This window comes from Cotesia typhae, unplaced genomic scaffold (genome assembly GCF_013202065.1).
Source record: "Cotesia typhae breed Kobodo isofemale line unplaced genomic scaffold, CoteBio_Ctyphae contig_33, whole genome shotgun sequence".
NCBI classification, from domain to species: domain Eukaryota; kingdom Metazoa; phylum Arthropoda; class Insecta; order Hymenoptera; family Braconidae; genus Cotesia; species Cotesia typhae.
Genome location: NW_027423741.1, coordinates 355,999 through 377,700, shown reverse-complemented (window position 1 = coordinate 377,700; position 21,702 = coordinate 355,999). Strand labels below are relative to the sequence as shown.

At 27.0% G+C, this 21,702-nt stretch overlaps 2 protein-coding genes across 8 annotated transcripts in view; both read right to left on the bottom strand.

Moving 5' to 3' along the window:
• The window catches only part of Mdr49 (Multi drug resistance 49), a 37,276-nt gene extending 25,936 nt beyond the window's left edge, over window positions 1-11,340 (bottom strand). For 4 of the 6 annotated variants that reach the window (XM_074241323.1, XM_074241329.1, XM_074241321.1 and 1 more), the window contains exons 1-5: window positions 11,096-11,340; window positions 7,688-7,788; window positions 6,628-6,845; window positions 6,194-6,539; window positions 5,803-6,077 (exon numbers count right to left, since the gene is read on the bottom strand). The gene's annotated coding sequence lies outside the window, so the exon portion shown is untranslated. The remainder of the gene's footprint in view (window positions 1-5,802; window positions 6,078-6,193; window positions 6,540-6,627; window positions 6,846-7,687; window positions 7,789-11,095) is intronic. The other 2 variants (XM_074241324.1, XM_074241325.1) reach the window with 2 other exon arrangements.
• Window positions 11,341-21,161: 9,821 nt separating this feature from the next.
• Ldd (lipid droplet defective) overlaps window positions 21,162-21,702 on the bottom strand; it is a 29,189-nt gene continuing 28,648 nt past the window's right edge. For both annotated transcript variants that reach the window (XM_074241317.1, XM_074241319.1), the window contains one exon: window positions 21,162-21,331. In XM_074241317.1, coding sequence (XP_074097418.1) covers window positions 21,221-21,331 — 111 coding nt within the window. In that variant the 3' untranslated portion in view covers window positions 21,162-21,220. The remainder of the gene's footprint in view (window positions 21,332-21,702) is intronic.

Below are 21,702 nucleotides of genomic sequence, written 5' to 3'. Positions count from 1 at the left end.
ATTTATTTATTTTTTTCAATGTAAAAATTTCCATTCCAAATCCCATGTATTGAATAACAAAAGCTTTTAAAATGAAAAACATTCCACCTTCGTTAAACAGATTACGTGAAAGCTAATACATTTTTTGTTAAATAACGAGTTTAATAAATTAATAAAACAAAAATGAGTTTCATGTACCAAAAATAATGAGCTTGCAACATGAATTTCACTCGGAAATTTATCGGATAAAAAATTCACCCCCTGAAAACACGAAACGAATAAATTGTAAATTTTCCCTTTGCCGTGAGCATTAAATTCGTATAAATATAATGCTTCAATATCAGCTAATAATTATATTGTACGGAATTAAAGTATGGACATCAGCATCACAAAAAGTATCGAAAATAATGAATAAATGAAAACAAATAAAAATACAAATAAATTTTTTATTTATACCAGTAAACTTTTAATTCCAGTCGATTCATAATTCAAAAAAAAAAAAAAAAAATTGTTGAACTCTAATTATTTTTCGTATTTCGTATTTCACATTTTAAAAATGCTGCCAGCATTGACAACTTTGTACAACCCTGTATTCATCAACTCATCTCTGTTTAATTATTATCCTGTCTCACATTTAATGAACCCGTCTATTCATCTCGAGGAAACAATGACCAAAAGTAATTTTTTTTTTTTTTTTTTTTTTTTTTTGCAAAAGAAAGTTATCGGAAAAACTGACAATGTATTGAAACCTTTAGTGACGGAAAATAAATTTTTCTGGTATATAGTATATTTATAGAGAAAGAGTCCTTTGATGCAGGCTTTCCAGTACTAAATATATTCGTGTGGGAGTTTATAAATATTTATCGTGTCCAGAACACGAAGGAGCTTATGAAGCTCTCGTTCCAATTGAAAACGTCACCAACCACGATAGTAAACATACTGATGATTTGATTCATCAGTTACCATTCCACCAACAGTTTAGAGTATTTCGAGTCCTATTCCGGATGTCACATCCGTTCCTGTTGCTCTGTGCAGTCAATTTAATCAAACGAAGAGATTCTACGTGAAATGAACAGCTTACTAAAATATTTCTGGCATCATTACAGCATCAAAGGGTTAAACTGCGCTTTCCCCGCCAAATTGGATAGATATAAAAGTTATCATTATTTGAGGTTTTTCGCGCTGAAATACTTTTATATGCTCTTGAAAAATAGACTGAATTTAATGTGCGTATTTCAGTAGCTTAGTGGGTAAAATTATTTAGCGAACATTAATAAAAAATTATTGATCAAAGTTAAAGAAGCTCGAGAGGAATTTTATAACACTGGCAACGTAAAATGCAGAGGTTAAAATTTTAGGTGCTGAAATTTTAATATCGCGTAAAAAAGTTGAACGGCAATTTTATTGACTATTTTATGGCCTATAAAAGAGATTGGAGAAGAAAATAATGAATTAAAAATATATACAGCGGTAAATTTATAATCTCATATGCTTGAAAATTCAAAATTGCGAAGACGCAGTTAATTATTAACATTTTTTCACAGGTTTATTTTACAAAATTATAATTTTTTAAGGCAAAATTTTGATTGTAATCTTTGTATTTGAGATATATATGTATAGTGAAAAGATATTTTTCATTGCAGCCCTATTATAGAATAACTTTTAATAAATAAACAAGAACTATAGAGACCGCATGAATAAAATGCAATATTAAAATAAAAATGAATATATACCGAAAACTAAAAAGAAGAGGAGTGAGAAGAAATAATAACAAAGTATCATGAAAAAATAAAATATAAAATTTTTCCAACGAAACATCAACAATCTCATGAGTAACAATGCACAATACATTTTCAGTAAAAAGCTTTTGTTGAGTGTAGACGCGATTATATAAATAAAAATAACTATTTTTTGTAGCTCATTTTTAGGATCCACCTTTATTATTTCTCTTTTCACTTTTAATAAAACGCCAAATCAATATTTATAATAACTAACGATATTTTTTATTTACTTTTTTTAAATATCCAGTAAATTTTTTATTTATAATTAAAACAAATAGCGAACAAAAAATAAATTTTGATTGAATGAATTCAATCCAGTCAGGCAGTTTACTAAATTAATTAAAATAATGCTGGTGAAGGAACGATATAAATGTATAATTGAATGGAATAAAAATATCCTGTTGGGATATTATTCTGAGAGATATTAATAACATATATTAGCGAGGAGGATACGCAATATCGAGAGACGATTTAATAAAAAAATTTTTTTCAAATTTATTGCCGGGGTCATCAGTTATAACAACCCTGTTATTAATTTTTATGATTAAATCAAAGCTGATCAATCCTCCACGTGCATCGTATAGTAATCGACAATGAAGGAAAAAACTCGAGCATCCAGAATTTTTATAGAAATAAAACCGTATAGGAAGCTTAATAGAATTCATGTATAGTAATGTAAACAATTATTGCATGCTATATCGACGAAATATATAATATAAAATAATTGTACAATGTTTGCAAAAATCAAATTTATTATTTTTAATGTTTAACGAGCAAACGGTTCAATGTTTTTTTTTTTTTTCTATGTATATTCATCGGTTTTTCTATCGACAAATAAAAGAATGATTTAGTTGTCATTTCGATTGGCTTACGAAAAAACTCAAAATTCTACCTTTTTTTTTTTTACACAATATCAAAATAAAAATTTTTTAATAAAAATTGTTCACTACTTTCGCTGAAAAAAAAAAATAACTTGAGTTATAAATAAATTTTTTTTCCATTTAAATTTGAATTTACGAATTGATTCTCAAAAATCCATTGATAAATCGAATTAATTTAAATAAATGATTAAATAAACCTATTGATCATTTTAAATTACTACCGGAAATTCTGTAGCGAAAAATCACTGAGTTATTTATCTATTACTGCTAGTAAGACGAATGATAAATAAATTGATCAATGATCATAACTAGCAGAATTGAATCATGATACCCCTATCATAGGCAAAAATGATTGATATCGGTTAACTGTGACAAGACTTTATAAAATATCTAAATATACAACTGCGGTGTCATAATTCCCATTTATTCTAGTTGACTTTTTTCATAACACAAGACATATGTGTAATGATACTTCAATGTCAATACGATTGTTATTTTTATCCACCATTTTTATGCTCATTTAATTAATCATTGAAATTCATCCGCTTTCAAATTTGCATAACTTTTATTTAAGGATAATAAAGCTGACCACTGTGTATTCAATTGATAAATTTTAATTTAATTATTTATTTTGATTGTTTTACATCGATTGAAGTTAATTATTTTATATTGACGATTTAAATTTGAAGAACAATTAATTGGATAAAATTTTTCATTATAACTTTAATTATAAGGGCCATGTTGAAGTAATTCATTTTTAAAATAACAGCTACATATTATTTAATTTAATTTTGTAAATTACAATCAATTAATTTCTACCGTTTAATCGGTCATTTTTTTTTTTTTTAATGATTCTTTCATTTGACGAGTGAATGCAGCTGATTCGGTGATCTTCTGATGATAAAGTAGAAATTGACAGATTAACCGCGATCAAACCGCTAAAATGTCAATAAAAATAACCGGACAGTGCGTCAAAAATAAAATTTTATTTTTCACCATTTATCACCGACTTTTTCTTCTATTCTTCCTTCATTCCTCCGTCTTTTTTTATTAACAGATTTAACAGATTTTATTTGGCACCACGACACTTTCTATTACTTTTGTTATAAATCCGTCCGAGCGTTAACCGGATGAGATTAATCGACTAGCCGAATAAAAATAAAGTTCGTTTTCCGTGTACCATAAACTATATAGCGGATTCCTATACCCGCTCTCTGAGTTTACGCTCACTTCTTGCGTTATTAATGAGCCTATACCTTGTCTTCTACTACATATTAGATATTACGTTATATACAAAACTTACTTCTACATACTTATACACATATCATATAATATCATATATTATCCCATCTCGACACCAGTCTGTCTGAAATTTAAAAAACAAATTACCCAATTTCATCCCTATAATTTAATAAAAATTTATCCTAAATAATTGATCGAAAAACTCGTTAAATTTTTCATCTCAATTAAAATATGGGATAATAAAACAGAAAAGATAAATAATATAATTCGTCATGATAAAAACAACTAATAAATCATCTCGCGAATCCATTTATTCATCCACAACATGTGAAATATTATCGTTTATAACGTAAAATTAAAATTAAAATTAATTAATACTCTGATGAATTTAATAACAATTGATTGGAAACGTATGAATAAATTCGATAAATCATTTTCGACACTGCTGAGTGACAATGTTACATCGCGTAAGCATATAAAACATTAGACCGCTTATGTTTCTAATTATTAATTCGCGTGTGTCTTTGCTTGTTAAATTACCTATCAAGTGAATCGTTAAATAAATTTGCACTTTACTCCCTCAATTCAATATCATGCCAATTTACGTACTCTCTAAATTAATTTCCGTTATCCAAGGCTGGCACTACACGCATGTGTTTTTAATAATCATGATTGTTACTGTTATTGTCGTTATTATTAATATAAACCTATTTATATTCAATTTACTCAAATTTATCCCGACAATTGATTAGTGACTCATAGTAATAATTAATTAATAATAAAGAGAGTATTATTGTTAATTATTCAATATCAACCTTCATTAAATAAGTTATCTATAGTAGAATTTTATATCAGAAATTATTTCTCTATTTACTCCGAGATAATTAATTATTCTCAATCCTCTAAAATAATAGTCATACAAATCCATGTTAACTTTGTAATTTATAAACTACTACAACTGCTGGAGATACATATATTTATACGTTCCGAGAATATATATATATATATATATATATATATATAGGAGGTATACATTGAATGTAACGTAAGTTGCGTGGGGCAATGGAAATTTCCACTTGTACGTGACCCCGTCGGCAATCGCATCAACCGCGAGAGAAAGAAGGACAGAAAGATACTCGAATATTTTTTGTCTGATTTCAAAGGGATTTTTTTATAGAATAAAAATTTATAATTTTATTAACTGACGATGGTTAATATTTGTGCTAATTTTTTCCAAGGCATTAATGTAAAATCAAACGTCAGTGCTCACCTATACATAAAAAAATTTAGCCTCGTTATAAATTTTATTCTTAGTTCTTAAATTAATATTATGAAAGAAATATGGCTTAGTAAGGAATTCATTAAAAAAAAAAAAAATTAATATAAATTTTGCATTATTTTGGTAATAATCTCTACCAAATTCTTCATAGATTATCTTCATTTTTTTTCGTAGGTTTTTTGTAAGAAAATTGCAATATTTCCATGATAAATTTATTGTAAAATCATATTTGTTTTAAAATATTAATTTAAAGATCAACTTCATCAAGAAAAAAAATTTTTTTCGCACGGGTAGTCTCAATAGTTATAAATTTTCGAAATCACGATCGAAGAACATATATTGACATGCTTTCAATAATGTAATAGGTCAATATTGGGTACATAAATTCTTACCATTTTCACTTTATGTTTTTTAAGAATGAAATTTTTACGTATGATTACGTTATTCGGTAAGAATTTCATCTTAAAATAAATCATCCGATTGCAGAAAGATTGACAACAAATCTGTCTCACTTTTGGTATAACAAAAAATTAATTCAAAAAATAATAATTTTAAATCATTACTTTCAATATCAAAATAAAAACAACATTAGATAAGAGGATTAAAAAAAAAAGAAAAAAAAAACTTGTTATGTACTTACCATTATAACGAAACACTGCCTGAACGGCAAACAAGTGAAAGAAGAAATAAAAAAAAATCCGATGGATTTATCATCCAATATTTGTACGTTTCTCTATCTATCTACAACTAAATTAAATATTCTGGTAGACTTGTTTGTATTTATAAATAAATCCTCTAAAACTCCAATGAACAAAATCTTCTATTAAATACTGAGTTATATTTGTATATCACTTAATTCCTTTGGCTTAACAAACTTCTCCTGTTTTAATCTATCCAGTCTCGTGTACCTAAAAACTAAAAGGAAACAAAATTTAATTTAATTTCATTAAATTACATTATCATGATAATGCTCGGCAAAGTTTTATTAAATCTCCGCTCGGCATTCAAACAATTTCATTCAGTTAAATTACCTTTATAACGTTAAATAATATAGAAGCTTCCTTCTGATATTCCAGATCACAAAAATCAATCACAAGTATAATATGTACTTATATATTTTTACATATATCTATCCATAAATTCATATCATAAACATTCGTATTTATAAACTTCCGTTGAGCATTATGTACATTTAAATATTTATACTCTCATAATCTGTAACAAAAAATTTACTGCTCTTCCAAATCACCAGCAAGTAATTTGCGTTGATTCAAATTTTTGTCAGTTAAATTTATGACGTTAGCACCCTTTTATTTGAAAATCTTCAATACTTGCCTCCAGTGGCAATTTACTTTCACGTGCACCAATAAAAACTTTCTAGTAAATTTTAGTAACTATTTATTTGCTTATTTGTTTTTTTTTTTTTTTTTTTTTTTATTTTTTTATTATCGTAAATAAAACTCACGTGTGCGTGTAAAAATGAAGGTCCTTAATTGTGCGACTACTGTCAAAAATTCTTTATTTTTTCCAGGATATTAATAAAAATTATCCATATTATTATTAATCATTAGAGCTAATTGTCTAGATCATTCCTAATAGATTTTCTCGTATATTTATCATTTTGTTGTTAGTGTTACCAATAAACCGCCTCTGCTTCACCATATGACCTCCTGTCAATCTAACCTGTTTTATTTAAACAAATTAAATTTTATTAGTTATTTATAAATTTAATTTTTTAAATTATCAGAATCTCGAGAATAAATGCAAAAAATTTTCACTTTTTTTTTTTTTTTAGTCAATTCTTAATTAAATTTTTTAGTAGTTGCTTAGTTTCAAAATTTTTTTCAAGTTTTGGAGCTTGTAATGTTAATAAAAATAATAAATTTTGAAAAATGTCATAAAATTTTCTACTTGAGTCAAAATTATTTCCTCGTTTTAAAATTTTTTTTTTTTTAAAGAAAATTAATTTTTTTTATCAATTAAATATCTCAAGAATTTTAATGCAAGGGTGAACTGCTGTGCAGCATTTATTGGACTCAATTTAAGTAACGTTTATCTATATCACCGACTCACAAATGGATCACATGTCCGCACCTCACTTAAATTTATTAAGCAAACTTATATGAAGGGACAATCATATGGTACAAAATAAGAAGTAAAGTATAAATAAAGCATACACGCGCGCATAACATAGCAGACACGCGTTTCATTTAAGTATTTGTCGTGATGTGAGTAGAGTCATTCGTCAAGTATTAGTCATTGAAATACCGCTGACCGGATAATTTCAAACTACTACTACTACTGCTGCTACTATTAACTATGTACTCCTCCAGTTGTCATTATTATATTATTGGAGTCGGATTATCATCGTATCATAATTGTAGTAATAGAGTGTTATGAGAGCAATGATAATGACGATGATTAAATTTTAATGACATTCGTGATCGTAAAAACGATTAGACATTCACCCTCGAGGTAATGTGCTAGGTACTAGGGAATGATTAAACTTTTTTTTTTATACTAACACTCATCGGTTACGGGCTGTTTAATCGCACGTGCGATTTGATAAATTCTAGGGCCTTCTAGCCCCGCTTGCCAGCCATTCACCAGTAAAGTTATGTTCGATCTGAAATCATAAAAAATGTTCTTTAATAAAAATTGAATTAATGCACAAATCAGGAGGGTAAAAAAATTTTATAATTGTTTAATTTTAAAATTATAATCATTAATTCCCACGTACATTTCAATTTAAACCTTGAGAAATTAATAATTTACAAAATTGTATTTACAGAGATCAGTTTTATGTATACATAAAAATAAAAGTTTCTCAGTTTCTCCTAAAAGAAAATGTTAATCTTAAAAGCAAACAAGCCAACAACCATCAAATAAATTACAAACATCATTGCGTACCCCAATCAATAACGCTTGCCATGAATATTGAGTATCATTTTTAGTTAAAATATCAATAATAGTAAATTTAAATATAAAAATAAATCAATATAAGAAAATCTAACGCAGTAGTTTTTTTTTTTTTTTTTTTTTTTTTTTTTTTTTTTTTATAGCTTATTTAATATATTTAAATGGAGAGCGATACAAGCGGTAGATTACTTTCTACAATCGATTGGCTACTCAAAGGTGCCCGTACCGAGTACCGAGTTAAAGGTATGTATATATAATATAATAGTCATGTAGCCATGCAGACAAGCGAGATTAGAAGAGAAACGAGTGAGATAACCGCTAAAAGTGAGAGAAGAAAAGTTCAATATCGTTTCTGATTATAGAACGGCAATGCAAAGTGAAACAACGTTGCCAGATTTACATGTTTCCGGTGGCATCATACTTGTATTGCACACGCATGCTAAATTTTCATGTTTATATGTCGCCTAGAATCTTACAATCTTCTGTATAAAATAAAATATAGTTTTGTCTAAAAACACACAAAATCTGTTTAATAAATTATATCAACTTTATATTTATTTCTTGTCTTGCCAAATGTATTATATTTACACTACAACATTATGCACATTAACGATTAGCCGATTCGAAAAGTGATCTACTATTTTACGGCGCTTATATAATTTGATATGATTAAGAAAAATGATATGGTTTAAATAAAAATTATCAAATGAATTACCCATTGCATCTTTAACTAAATTTTAATTGTCTCAGAGCTTCATATATGATCATAAAAAATCTGATATGAGTTGTACATTGATAAAAAAAATTTATCTGAGCTTCATTTTGCATTTCATGAGTATAAAATCTATTTTTATTTAAATTTAATTGTTACAATGATTGATTGGTTAGCTAAGTTGTATTTAAAGGAATTTTATAGTGTTTTATAATAATTAGTTGAATTTTACCTTGACTCCTTTAAATATTACTTATGTAAAAAAATTTTTTTTTGTCATACTGATTTTTAACCGTGTAAAAATCATTTGTTTTTTTTTGTTTTATTATTATTATTATTATTATTATTATTATTATTATTATTATTATTATTATTATTATTCAAAAAAATTGTAATTCGATACAATGTTTTGCTTTATTAACGACACTGTTAGCAAGCACGTGACAGAGACGTTAATTGAATCTGTCAGTATTTAAAAGAATGGAGTAAACAATAAAGCATCTTTTATAACTTTATAATTTATGTTCATATTTAAATGACAACTTAAAAAATAGAATAATTATAAAAATAAAATTTGAGGAGTATAAAAAAAATTTGTCGCTTTATTTATTGAGAAAATTTTTAATTTTTTTAATTTCTTTTCTCCTTAAATTGTTTTTTGAAAAATAATTGATTTATGATCAATACAAGCATTAAACTCTATACAAATAATGACAGCTGATTGTAATATACCGAATAATTTATTTATCTACCCTCTGTTTTATTTTTGCTCATAATTCCCGCTCTCATATCTTTTATTTTTTTATTAAATAACTAATTATTAATTGAGCTCGGCGTATCTTAATAAAAACATTTTACCCTCATTGACTTGCGAGGAGTCATTACCACAAATAAAACTTTCATTTATAGCACAGCATGCGAGTTAGAAAAATTAATTAGGTCTAGTTCAAGTGACGTAACCATTTATTCACACGCTTATACATTTTAACTCGTATTTTATTATATATACGTTGATAAGTATTTATATTGTTATTGTAATTAATAATTGCGCGTGTAAATGATGACTGTAAGTTTGTATACAACCTAAGACGATAAAAGTTGTAATACAAACCTTTGGAATTTATTATCTCAAATGATATTGACGCACTGCGGTTATTCTAGTATTAGCTTTAATATATATATATATATATATATATATATTTAATTATTGAAATGTATTATGGTCACGAAACTGCTGATAAATACGATAATAAACTATTAAATTTTTGGACTCCAACTCCGATGGAATATAAACAATTTATCGGGTATAATTATCTTAAAAATAAAAATGTATTTTTCATAAAAAAAAGTGGAGTAAAAATTTTTTCTATAAAATTTAAGTAAAAATCATTTTGGAGTAACTAATAAAATTTTCAATAATGTGAAATGTAGTCAGCAATACGAAAAAATCAGAGAGAGCTTTTTTTTTTTGTGAAACAAAAAAGGTATTTTTTTAGACTGCATCCTCGACTAATTTAAAAAAAAAAAAAAAAATCAATAAGCAAAACAATTATTAACCTATCATAGTAATCAAGTACGAGCTACTAAATCATCGCGTAATAATGAGCATGTGTTATTAAGATAACTATTATTAAGATAACCCAAAAGCCGCTTATGAACATTTCGAATTTAAAGTATTAAGTGTAAAGTTTATTTGTAACAAGCAAACTCGGTCAAGAGCATTATTGGAGAGCAAGGCCAGATTAAACGCACGTTAGAGATCTTACGTTCTCAGAAGAACAAAATTGAGCTTAAATTTTAGATTTAACAACGACATTAAATACAATATTATTATTGATACAGCTCTATTTTTCAATTCCCAGTTGATACCAATAGCAAGCTATGATGTAATAGGTAAGATGTTAATGTGAGGAAAGATGTGTATAGCAATACAAATATATGTAAAAGTAAAAGCCGTCTAGTCAGGGCACGAGGGTTGAGCTGTAAGGGGAAGTGGAAAGTTCCAGAAATAACTCCAATATGCGTCAGTTAAGTACACGAGGTTAAGGCGTAACTTTTTTTTCTGGTCTTGTTATTTAAACATCTTCCATCTGGTTTAATTAATTAATTTAAGTCAACACTTTTCATAAAATAATTAAATTAAATCAATTTCAAAATTTGACGTGCCAATTTAAAACCGCAAAATCATTCAAATTGTAGATAATACTCTAAAAAAATATTTAATTTATAAATGAATAAATCACATGTAAAAATACACCTAACTGACGATAAGTATATATTATTATTTCCTGATGTCATTTACCTTTTGTCCACCGATCGTTAACGATCAAACACAAAGAACACCACGTTTTACAAATCCAACAGCTGATTATTTTTAAACCATCAAATTAGTAGATTGAAATATTTTTTTAATTAATCAATAATCAATTAATGTAAATAATAAATAATCCACCAGTTGTTATTTTAATCGTTACTTAGACTAATTATCGTCTGACAACTTACACCAGTCGATCGACGTTTCACGGACAGAAGGCCGATTTACACTGGCCCCTTTTTGGACTGGAGGCTTTATGTATACCGACACGAGGCCTACAGTTACGGAGAACTTGGCATAGTTGAGAAAGTGTGTGTTTGTTCGTACATAAAGTCTCTATTACATGTATGTAATGTCCGTATAAGTATGTGTACACTGTACATTACATCCTCGATCCAGCATAGCACGCGATACTCGTATAATCTACAATGTATTTGTGTTATTCATATCTGTATCTGTAGTTGAGGCATAATGACAGACAAATATAATTCACATGTGTATTGAAAATGTCGGATAATTAGGTTTTTTTTTTTTTAATCATGTGATACCTGATGTGAGTTAATTACGAAATTATGTTAAAAAAAATTTTTTTTTTTTATTTATGTCAATTAGATTCGATAAATATTAATGATTTAATGATAACAAATTTATGTTGCAAGTAATAAGTTTGATATTTAATTTTTTATTTTTCTAGTAAAATTTCACGTAAATTGTGAATTAAAGGAGTAGAAGCAGACGTACGACTCGCGGCTTGCGTAACGGTATTTATTTTTTTTGTGCAAAAGATCTTTTGAATTTTATGATTATAACTACACACAGAAGTAATATTTTAAAAGTTTAAATATACATATGTGAGTAATTGTTGATTGTTGGATGTCAATTGTTCAATCGTTCTTCCATTGATCTTGGACTTGATCAATTATATTAACATTGAGAAACAATTTCCGGAAACTCGGTTTATTGGTTTTTTTTGTTAGATAAGTTTCACTGAATGTCACGTTTTAGATGTGGGATATATAATGTCGTATTGGTGCTCAATGGAGCTTGTAATGTTTGACATCTTTGACAGTGTTTATTGAGCGGACATTTTTATTATTATTATTGCATATCTAATTCGGTGTGTTGTAATCTTCAAGGTATTTGGTAAAAAGTATGGAAAAAAACCGAGCCGGAGGAAATAATTTAATCGATGTAATAAAATTTTTATTTATGGGAAAATATATTGGGGTTTTATTGATAATAAATTAAGAGTTGGATATTGAAAAATAGGAATGGAAAAATAGAGAAGGATATATTATTTTAAAACTCTAGACCAATGAAATAAACCATTGAAAATTAATTTTTTGATAATTAAAGATAAAAAAATTTTCTAGGCTAAGTTTCTTGCGGTGAATTTTTTTTTTTTTTTATCTAATAATCAGTCACAAAAATCTCCATTGTCTGTAAAAATATATATTTTTATTTAACATTGAAGGAAATAAGTTTTATTTTATTAATATAAAGAAAAGTTAAATTTTTAGTTAGAATTCTCAACAGCTTACCAAAAACACCAATATTATTCTAGCTGTATCTATCTCAAGTTTTATATTTACTTTTATACTTTATTTAAAAAAAAAGTGTCGAATGTCTGTAGCGACACATGGCTTGCACATTTGGGTGTTTGAAATACGATTAGTTTTAACGATTTCTTTGAAATAATTTTTAAGCTAAGGATATAATATGAAAGTAGAGTAAATTTTTGAATCTCAGAAAAAAATATACTCAATACTTACTGAAGCTTACTGAAATTGATTTTTCATTTTAAACAAAAAAATCTTCTGTTGATAGTATTTTTAACAGAATTGATTTATTTCCAATTATAAAATTATAGAATTTAAAAAACATACGTTAATTATGATATTTATAAATTCGTTCTACTTTGTATGTTTCAATTTTTAATGTAAGAAAAATAAACAAAGTTATTTTGAACTCAAAAATTTTAGTTTCGTGAGTGTAAATAATTTTTTTTAATTAAATTGAAGCAAAAAAAAATTTTTTTAAGATCTAATCAAGGTTGAGCAGTTGTGACGGAACCTAAAAAAAAAAAAAGAAAAAAAAGGAAATCAAAACAGTAAAATTGAATTAAATAACATTTCAAGAGCAATAAATTAATAAGCGCGCATAATGCGACTTATCGTGATATTATACAATTCTTATCTTAGTCCATTCACCTTATCGTACTTTATCGTCAGTGCGTCGTAAACGTTAAAATTTAAAAAATACGATTTTTTACAGTGATTTTGAATTTATATTTCACCGCAAAATAACGTATACGGGGATAAAATATGTAGGTGCCCTGAGTCAGTTTCAATTTCCGATGGCTGGTGTAACACTTCCACTAAAGCTTTTCCCAGAGGTTTTGCCTGTCTTACTTACGTATACATCACCTCCGCTCGTACCCTCGGAAATATTCATAACCACATAGACAATCACCCAGCTATATACCTATTAAATATAAATATACTCCTAGATAAACATATATTTACGGCACGTTTATCTTTCTACCATTCGGTGAATTATTTCTCCAGTGATAATATTTCTTTCGACCTTTGCTTAGCTTCAATGCATTAGGATCATTGACAGTTTAATATTCAAATTCTATTTCCAAACTATTTATCATTCGAATTGTGTTCAATTGTATCGATTAATAAAATAGACAGATAATTTAAATTGCTTAATATGTTCATGAGCATTTTTATCAATAAATCATCAAATTAAAAAAATTTTTCCTTAATCCATTTTTGAGCGTTTTAAAATATAAAAGTTGATTTAATAAATATGTCCAATAATAATGATCATTGAATAGCTCAATTGGCACTGGAGCACATTGATATGCTATTTAATGAGAGTTTCGGTGCATACAATCGCAATTTATAATCCGTCTCTTATCGATTCCGGCGATGGGGATGTGCGTGAGTCAGCTGAATGGCGACGAGCTGGCGGCACTAAAGAACCGACCGAGAATCAATATCAATGATATTCTATTCTATTTTTATTGTTAAACTTATACAAATATATCTTTACAAAATATTGTGTAACTATTGCCACTGCTAATTTATGTTTTCTTCACGCTACCGTTCCATCTTAAATAATATACAATAAAAATGCATCATTCAAAAATCCCTTCCAGGGAAAAAATATAAATAAAAATTTTTCCATAAAAAAAAAAAAACTATTAAGTAGAATATATAAACTGTTTTTATTCCTATTATCAGTTGAATTAATGGTAACAATAACTAAAATTTAGATATTACATAACATGATTATCAGTAAAATTGAATAGTAGAAGTAAGCGTGTGCATCTTAGCGTCAAGAATTACACGGCATCTGCCACTGACGTTGAGATCCATGTTCGTTGACAAGTTTCCACACTGCACTACACAATACTAATACATCCAGACAATATAGGTATGTAGAAATACATATTGGGTGCCGCACATATTATAAGCTGGATAGTAGATTACGGGTTATATATAGAGCTACTGACTAGAGTAATGTAGTGTACAGAGAAATGGATAAGGGACGGAATATATATTTCATAGGAAGATCTAAGTAATAAGTCTCATTCTAAGTCTATCTTTTATTAATATAAATATTGTCCTACTATTGTCACTAAAAAATAATTTAATATCAACTTATAAATGCATAAATGCATAAATTCATAAATGCATAAATACAGGTTGACTTTGGCCATTTTCTTCTAGCTTATACTTATATACATTTGTAATATTGATAAATTATAAGATAAAAAGCCATGAGGTGTAATAATCTTGGGTACAAGAGTATAATGGTGCGTAAGTTTAGCCAAAGCTAAATGTTGTAGGTTCTATTATGTCTGATTCTGGTGTGGCGTATATTTTAGCAGGATGCACTCAAGGATTTTGGAGACTCAGTGTACCGAAAACTGGCGGTTGAAACTAAGGCACTGTTATTTGGTGGATGCTGGATGACGACAGAACGTGTGTAAAGGAGTTGTTATTGGTATGAGGAAGAAGTATATTAAGGAGAAAATGGGGATGTTCGAGCAAGATAGTTGCAATAGTACCGAGTACGAGGTGAACTGGATTAGGTGGTTTCCGTGGCAAGTTTTAGAGCTCCAGGCGGGAAAACTACCTCACGGGGTTTGCTTCAAATATCCTGCGTTACCACTTGGAATGCATACATACTCCACTGGACTTGTTTTGCCTCTATGTCTATAATACGTCGTCTACAGGGACATGCTTACATTCGGGCTGTTAATTGCTACCAAATTTCATGTATACCATCTAGTGTCCTTAATTATGGAATTAATGCACGACACAAGTTTTGCTTTTTAAAAATTTACTAAATATTCAATTATACATGTCTATTATAAATTTTTTCCCCTTCTATAATTTTTTTGAATCTAAAAACTGACAAATTTACTCAAAATACTTCTAAGATTCTCTTTTTTATTTTTTTTTAATTATTGTTTTTTACACCGACTGAAAACAAGTTGGAGTAACTGGAAATAATGAAAGTTGTACGAATGAATATGCTAATGAACTGGAATTAATTTTTTTTGTTTGAAAGTTATTTAATTAATTTTGAAATAATAATAATAATAATAATAATAATAATAATAATAATAATAATAATAATAATAATAATAATAATAATATTTATTTGTTTTTGGAAAAAATTTAATAGCTTAAATTTCAACGATAAATTAATTTAGTAGATTAAATAATTTTCCAAATAATCAGACGGGAAAATGGAGATCTATATTTAATCATTCAGAGATAATCAAATGATAATAATATATCTTGTATAATTCTAATTATCTAATCTACTGGTTCGTGAAATGTGATAAGATATAATCTCAACTGTTGGGATTTTTTTAAATCAATTTTCGATATGCAAAAATATCTTACGCAGTTAATGATGATGATGATGATGATGATGATGATAATGATAATAATAATATGAAATTTAATTAAATTTACTGAGTTGATATTTAACCACTACAAGTATCGTGTATATTTAATAGATAATATATGTGTAAGCAATATAAAAATTAAGCCAATAGTTTAAATTGTTAGGATCTAGTGTGATTACGTGAGTAAGCAAACTTTTGTCGCATCAGTCTTTCATCTACTGCTGCTAAACTCGGATCACGTATCAAGCTTTACGTGATGTCACTAACTAGAGCTCGTCTTTCTTACTATACTACCTACAACCTTAATCCCTTTTTAGTCTTCTTGTGTTCTATTTTACCGTGTTCCTTGCTGGAAAATCGGTAGTCTATATTCAGCGGCACACAATGTAACATGCAACTACTATACTGAAACTGTGAATTCGAGACAAATAGGAGATTTGTAAACAAATAGGATATTATTCTTCGTTTCTTCATCTCTGACACTTTATCTTATTTGTGACAATTACTAGACTAAAAAAAGAAAATTTAAAAAAAAATTTTTGTTCATTTTTCTAAAAAAAGTTGTGGTTATTATTACTTCTAAGTTTTATAATAAAGAAAAAAAATTCATACGCTCAAAATACCTTAATTAAATTTTAAAAAGACTTATTAGTCTTTCTTTACACGAAATTAAATATATTAATATTTAACATAAAGAAAAGAAATGACATAAAAATATTTATCTTCATTACTATTATCCCGTTAATTTTTTTTATTATTTTTCAGTATGGTAATAATTGGAATCTCCAGTGCAGTGTTGAAAAAAAAACTAATAGGAAAGTGGAAAAAGTGAAGAAATAAAAAGTATAACAAAACAAAACAGACGGAAGGAAAACGAAATCTCGATCGGATTAAGCTATATCGGTTTTCGTTTAACGCGTATTCTCTCATCCGTCCGTTCATTGGAATCCGTCTAGTCTAGTCTAGAAGTTCAAGAGATAGAAAAACAGAGAGTTGAGTGTAAAAGAGGATAGTTATATAGCTCAAGTACACCGACCGGAGCAGTAGTACCAGAGCCAGAGCCAGGAGCAACCAGTATTAACAGCTAACAGCTAACAGGACTTGCTCGTTTTTGCTAACGACGTCTCGTATAATCCTACTCCTTTATCTCCCAATTCCCGTCGACGCCCGATTTAATTACATCTCAATTTTTTTTTTTCATCCCACTACCGTGTTTTTACCTAAACATTTCCCTTTACTTTTTCTTCTTTTATGTTATTTTATCCCATACACACTCTTTTAATCTTCAATTCATATTATTCGTCTACTAATTTTATTTTATAAGTGGTTACTAAATATAAATATGTAAATTATAATTAAAACTAAAACTGATATTATTACTGATTTGTGGACCAGCGCAGCAAATTAAACTTTAAAAATTTTATTTAAAAATTTCTAATTCAGATCTGACACAAAAAATAGAGAAGAAATAATAAAAATTCCACTTAACTACAGCAGTTAGTACAAATATACTCCCCGGTGGTAAATTAATTGACAGTTTAAACTTTGGCTGCTGTTAAGGAAAAAAATTAAAAATATTTTTCCATTTCTATCGAAATGAAAAACCATAACATAGAACATAGGATGATCATGAAAATTCTCGTGCGCGTTTTTAAAACCGTAAATAAAAAAGCACAAGTTAAATGAAGAAATGAAGTAGAAAAAACTAAAAATAAAAATGAAAACAAATTTCACTGAAAAAAAAAACCCCTTCGTAAATTACTGAGTGAGATTGTTGTAAAAAGTGCATTTAATAAAGTCTAGTAAACCGTGTGAGTTTGTTGTTGTTGTTGTTGTTTTTTTTTTTTTTTTTTTTTTTTTTTTTTTTTAATTTTTTCCGTCCTCTATTTTTTTTTTTTTCCACCAACACTTCTACTTTCAGCGCTATTATTTCCTCGTACCCTGACTCTACGGCGTATAATTAATCTCTTTAACTTGCCCTTAACTCCATCTTCAGCTTGAGAGGTAGTAAATAGATTTTATTGGAAAAAGTATAAAATTAGTGGAATTTAATTTTCCGACACTCCATCAATGCGGTTGTAAAAGTTAATGCAATCTTTGCGGAAGCTACTTTTTTTTTGTTTTATATATTTTATTTTCACTAGAGGTACGATGACGGATTTTTTTTTTGTCGAACCTTTTTAATCATTTACCGTCGTCTTTACTCTAATATTATTATTCACTCGCAATTACCACAGGAATCTTCCTCTACTTTCTTTAATAAGTAGACTTTAGTCGATGATTCCTGCAAGAAAATAGACTTAAAATTAAACGATTTGGGTGTGCCTTTAAACTTAACTTTGTTATCAGTTTTTTAGTCAGGATTCAAGTATCAATAATTATATAAGTTGACCTTAAATGATTTCTTATTTTTACTTTTTTCGTAAAATAAAAACTAGAATTATTTTTTCATTATTTCAAGCATCAAAATAAAAATTTTTGGTGAAAATAATTTTAATTCTCATCGTCTGGTCTGCTTACATCATACTTAAACGCTCCCTCAATATCGGTATAAATTTCAGTAATTGCCTTCGTGTTATCAAATTATCCGGATCAATAAAACTATTACGATAAAATGCGACTGACAATAATTAACGATTATTATTTTATTAACTGCGTGTTAAAAAAACATTAAAGATTAAGTATAAATTATTTTTTTAATTTTACAGCAGTATTTTTAAAATAAATGATAAATTTAAATAAACATTTGTAATATTTGGATTCCATGAAATTTAAAAACATTCTTGACACAACATCTAAGTAATGCAAGAAAAATATTAAAAATTTAAAACGCTAAAATGTGAAAAATAAATAAAAAAAATGAAGTGAAGTAGAGAAGAAAAGGTAAAAAATGTTTTTATGAGTAAAAATATTCTTAAATGAGCATGAAAAATTTAAAAAAAAAATGTGTAAATGGAAAGTCAGGGTATTTGCGATGAAATTTTGAAGAAAAATAAATTGAAAAAAAAAAAAAAAAAAAACATGTAATAAGAGTAAAAGAGAAAAAGAAGTGATGACGAGAAATGAAAGGGAGGTGAAGCAACTACCACTGGAAAGAAAACGGGAACTGGAGGGTGGATTTTAAGAAAAGAGTAAAGAACTTTTTGAACAATTCCGGATTATTTACAGCTAAGAAAGGAATAAAAATGAAAGAGAAAAGATATTGAGCCCACGAGGTGTGATAAAGTCTCGAAGTGATAACCACGAGCGTCGTGTCCCAGAAACTAATTCTCCCATTGGGATGATGGAGGTTGAAGAAAAGGATCTCGTAGATTACTCTACGAAGTAGGATCAACTGCAATAAGAAGAATAAAAACAATTTGTTGAAATAATAATAAAAGAAATAGATATAGATATAGAGAATAAAGAATAGAGAAGAATTTCTTGGTACATTTGTAAGAGAAAATCTTTTATATTTTACTTAAAAACTTTTTTATTTTATTTTACTGAGCACACTCTGGGGTTAAATGCCTAGATGAAAAATTTCCTTGTAATTGGCTCTATTTTTTTGGTTATTTACTTACTTACTTCTGCACCTGCAAGTTGTGAGTTTACTTACAGAGCTTCACTCTGATGTTTATTTTTGTAAATTATCCCATCTTGATTAAATTTAGGAATTAGTTAGTTAATAAGATAAAGACAGACCTCAAAGTAAGAAAATATTAAATTCGAGCGATTTAAAAAAAAAAATTTTTTTAATAACAGTGAAATTTATTTCAAAAATAAATTATTCGCTTAAGAAAATTGCAATATTATTTTGTCAAAAAAATGAAAAAGACTTTGAATCTCTGAGGTTTATTTTACTCTTTTATAAAAGCTTTAGTTTCATTACTCTGTACAAATTTACCCTTTGAATAATTAATTTTTAGTTATTGTCACCAAATTTAATTAATTTTTTTTTTTTTTTAAATAACTTAAATTGTAGAATATAAAGGCCCTTACTTAGAAATGACCAGATAAACAGTGAGAAAAATAGTAAGTCAACAGCAAAATCATTAAGTGATTTAAGCTCCAAAATATAATTAATGTATCTGGCCTTGAGCAACTTTTAATATACATTAAAAGTACCATTAATCTAAAATATATTTCTTGGCAGAAAACCCATGGAAAATCTCGATTTATTATTATTGCCTACATTACTTTTAGATTATTGGGAGCAAGTATTTATTTCGGTCCTCGATATCTTTTTGATAACAAAAAAAAAAAAAAAAAAAAAAAAAAAAATCATAGCCAAATAGAGTAGTTATTTATAAAAATAAATAATTAAAAATTCATTGATTCATCATTTTAACCTCTTTCAAAAGCAAGTAATATTTTTAAAAATAATTGCACATTATTAGAGCATTCCTTCCGGTCGTACAGGCTTTGACTCACGATGAATAAATTCATATGTTTAAATAGTAAAAATATAAGCCCACTTGATCAAACTGTGTGCTTAAAATTTATTTTTAACTTACATACCTATATAATATATGACGTGAAGCGTAGACGTCCATGAAAATCTCAATGTATTAAGATATTATATTATATATATATATATATATATATATATATATATATATATATATATATATATATATATATATATATATATATATATATATATATATATTTCACAAACTTTCTTGTTCCACTTATATATGAAATCTATTTTTTGATTCACATATTACGTCATACAACGTCTCGATAGACAAGTATTTCCAAGTATTTATTGCTCAACTCTCATCTTCTTACCACCACAATCTAATACATACAATTAAATATATAAAATATTTTTTAATACATAATTTTATTTTATACTTATATTTTTACATACATTTTTTTTACATCCACGCGAATTTCCCCGCACAAAACCTTACAGGTAAACTTTAATCACTAATAATATAAAAATATTTATAATTTTTTTTTTTTTTTTTAATTATAAACTTCGTGTAAGCAACATTTTCTCATACCGACGTTTAAAAATTACAAGAATTTATACACATAAAATTTTTAATATAACCGTTCATAAAAAAAAAAGGTTCACTTTATAATAACTTCCATGTAAAAAAAAAAAAAAAAAAAAAAAAAAAAACTTAAAATTAATAATAAAATTTTGATCTTTAATTATTTTTTAAATAACTATATTAAATTATCTATTAGAATGTATCCATGTGGATGGTGTCCATACTCGGATACGTATTGACAAGAGATCTGTACCGCGGGTCTGATGAATCGTCTTCGGCTTCCTCAGAGAAATTCACCAGCACCTAGAACAAAATAAAAAAAAAAAATTTTTTTTGTACTTAGAACTTTTGTTATTCAGTTATAAAATAATAATAAGAATTATCGTAATAATAAAGAGATTAAAATTGACGAAGTGAGTAAAGTTTGAGTGCCATGAAAATTTAAAAGAATTTGACTTCTAAAAGCGTGGGTTTAACGATTCTTTGCAGTTATCTTCTTGTTCTTATTCTTATTCTTATTCTAGTGTTTTTTTGACTTACTTATACAAACTTCCGTTTCTGCAAAAGACGATCCTATAAAAATTTGCTCGTCACAGTTTATTCAATACCTTCTCCGTGCAGTCTGAGGAATTTGCTTTAGTAATTTATTTTATAAGAATAATTATAATGAATGC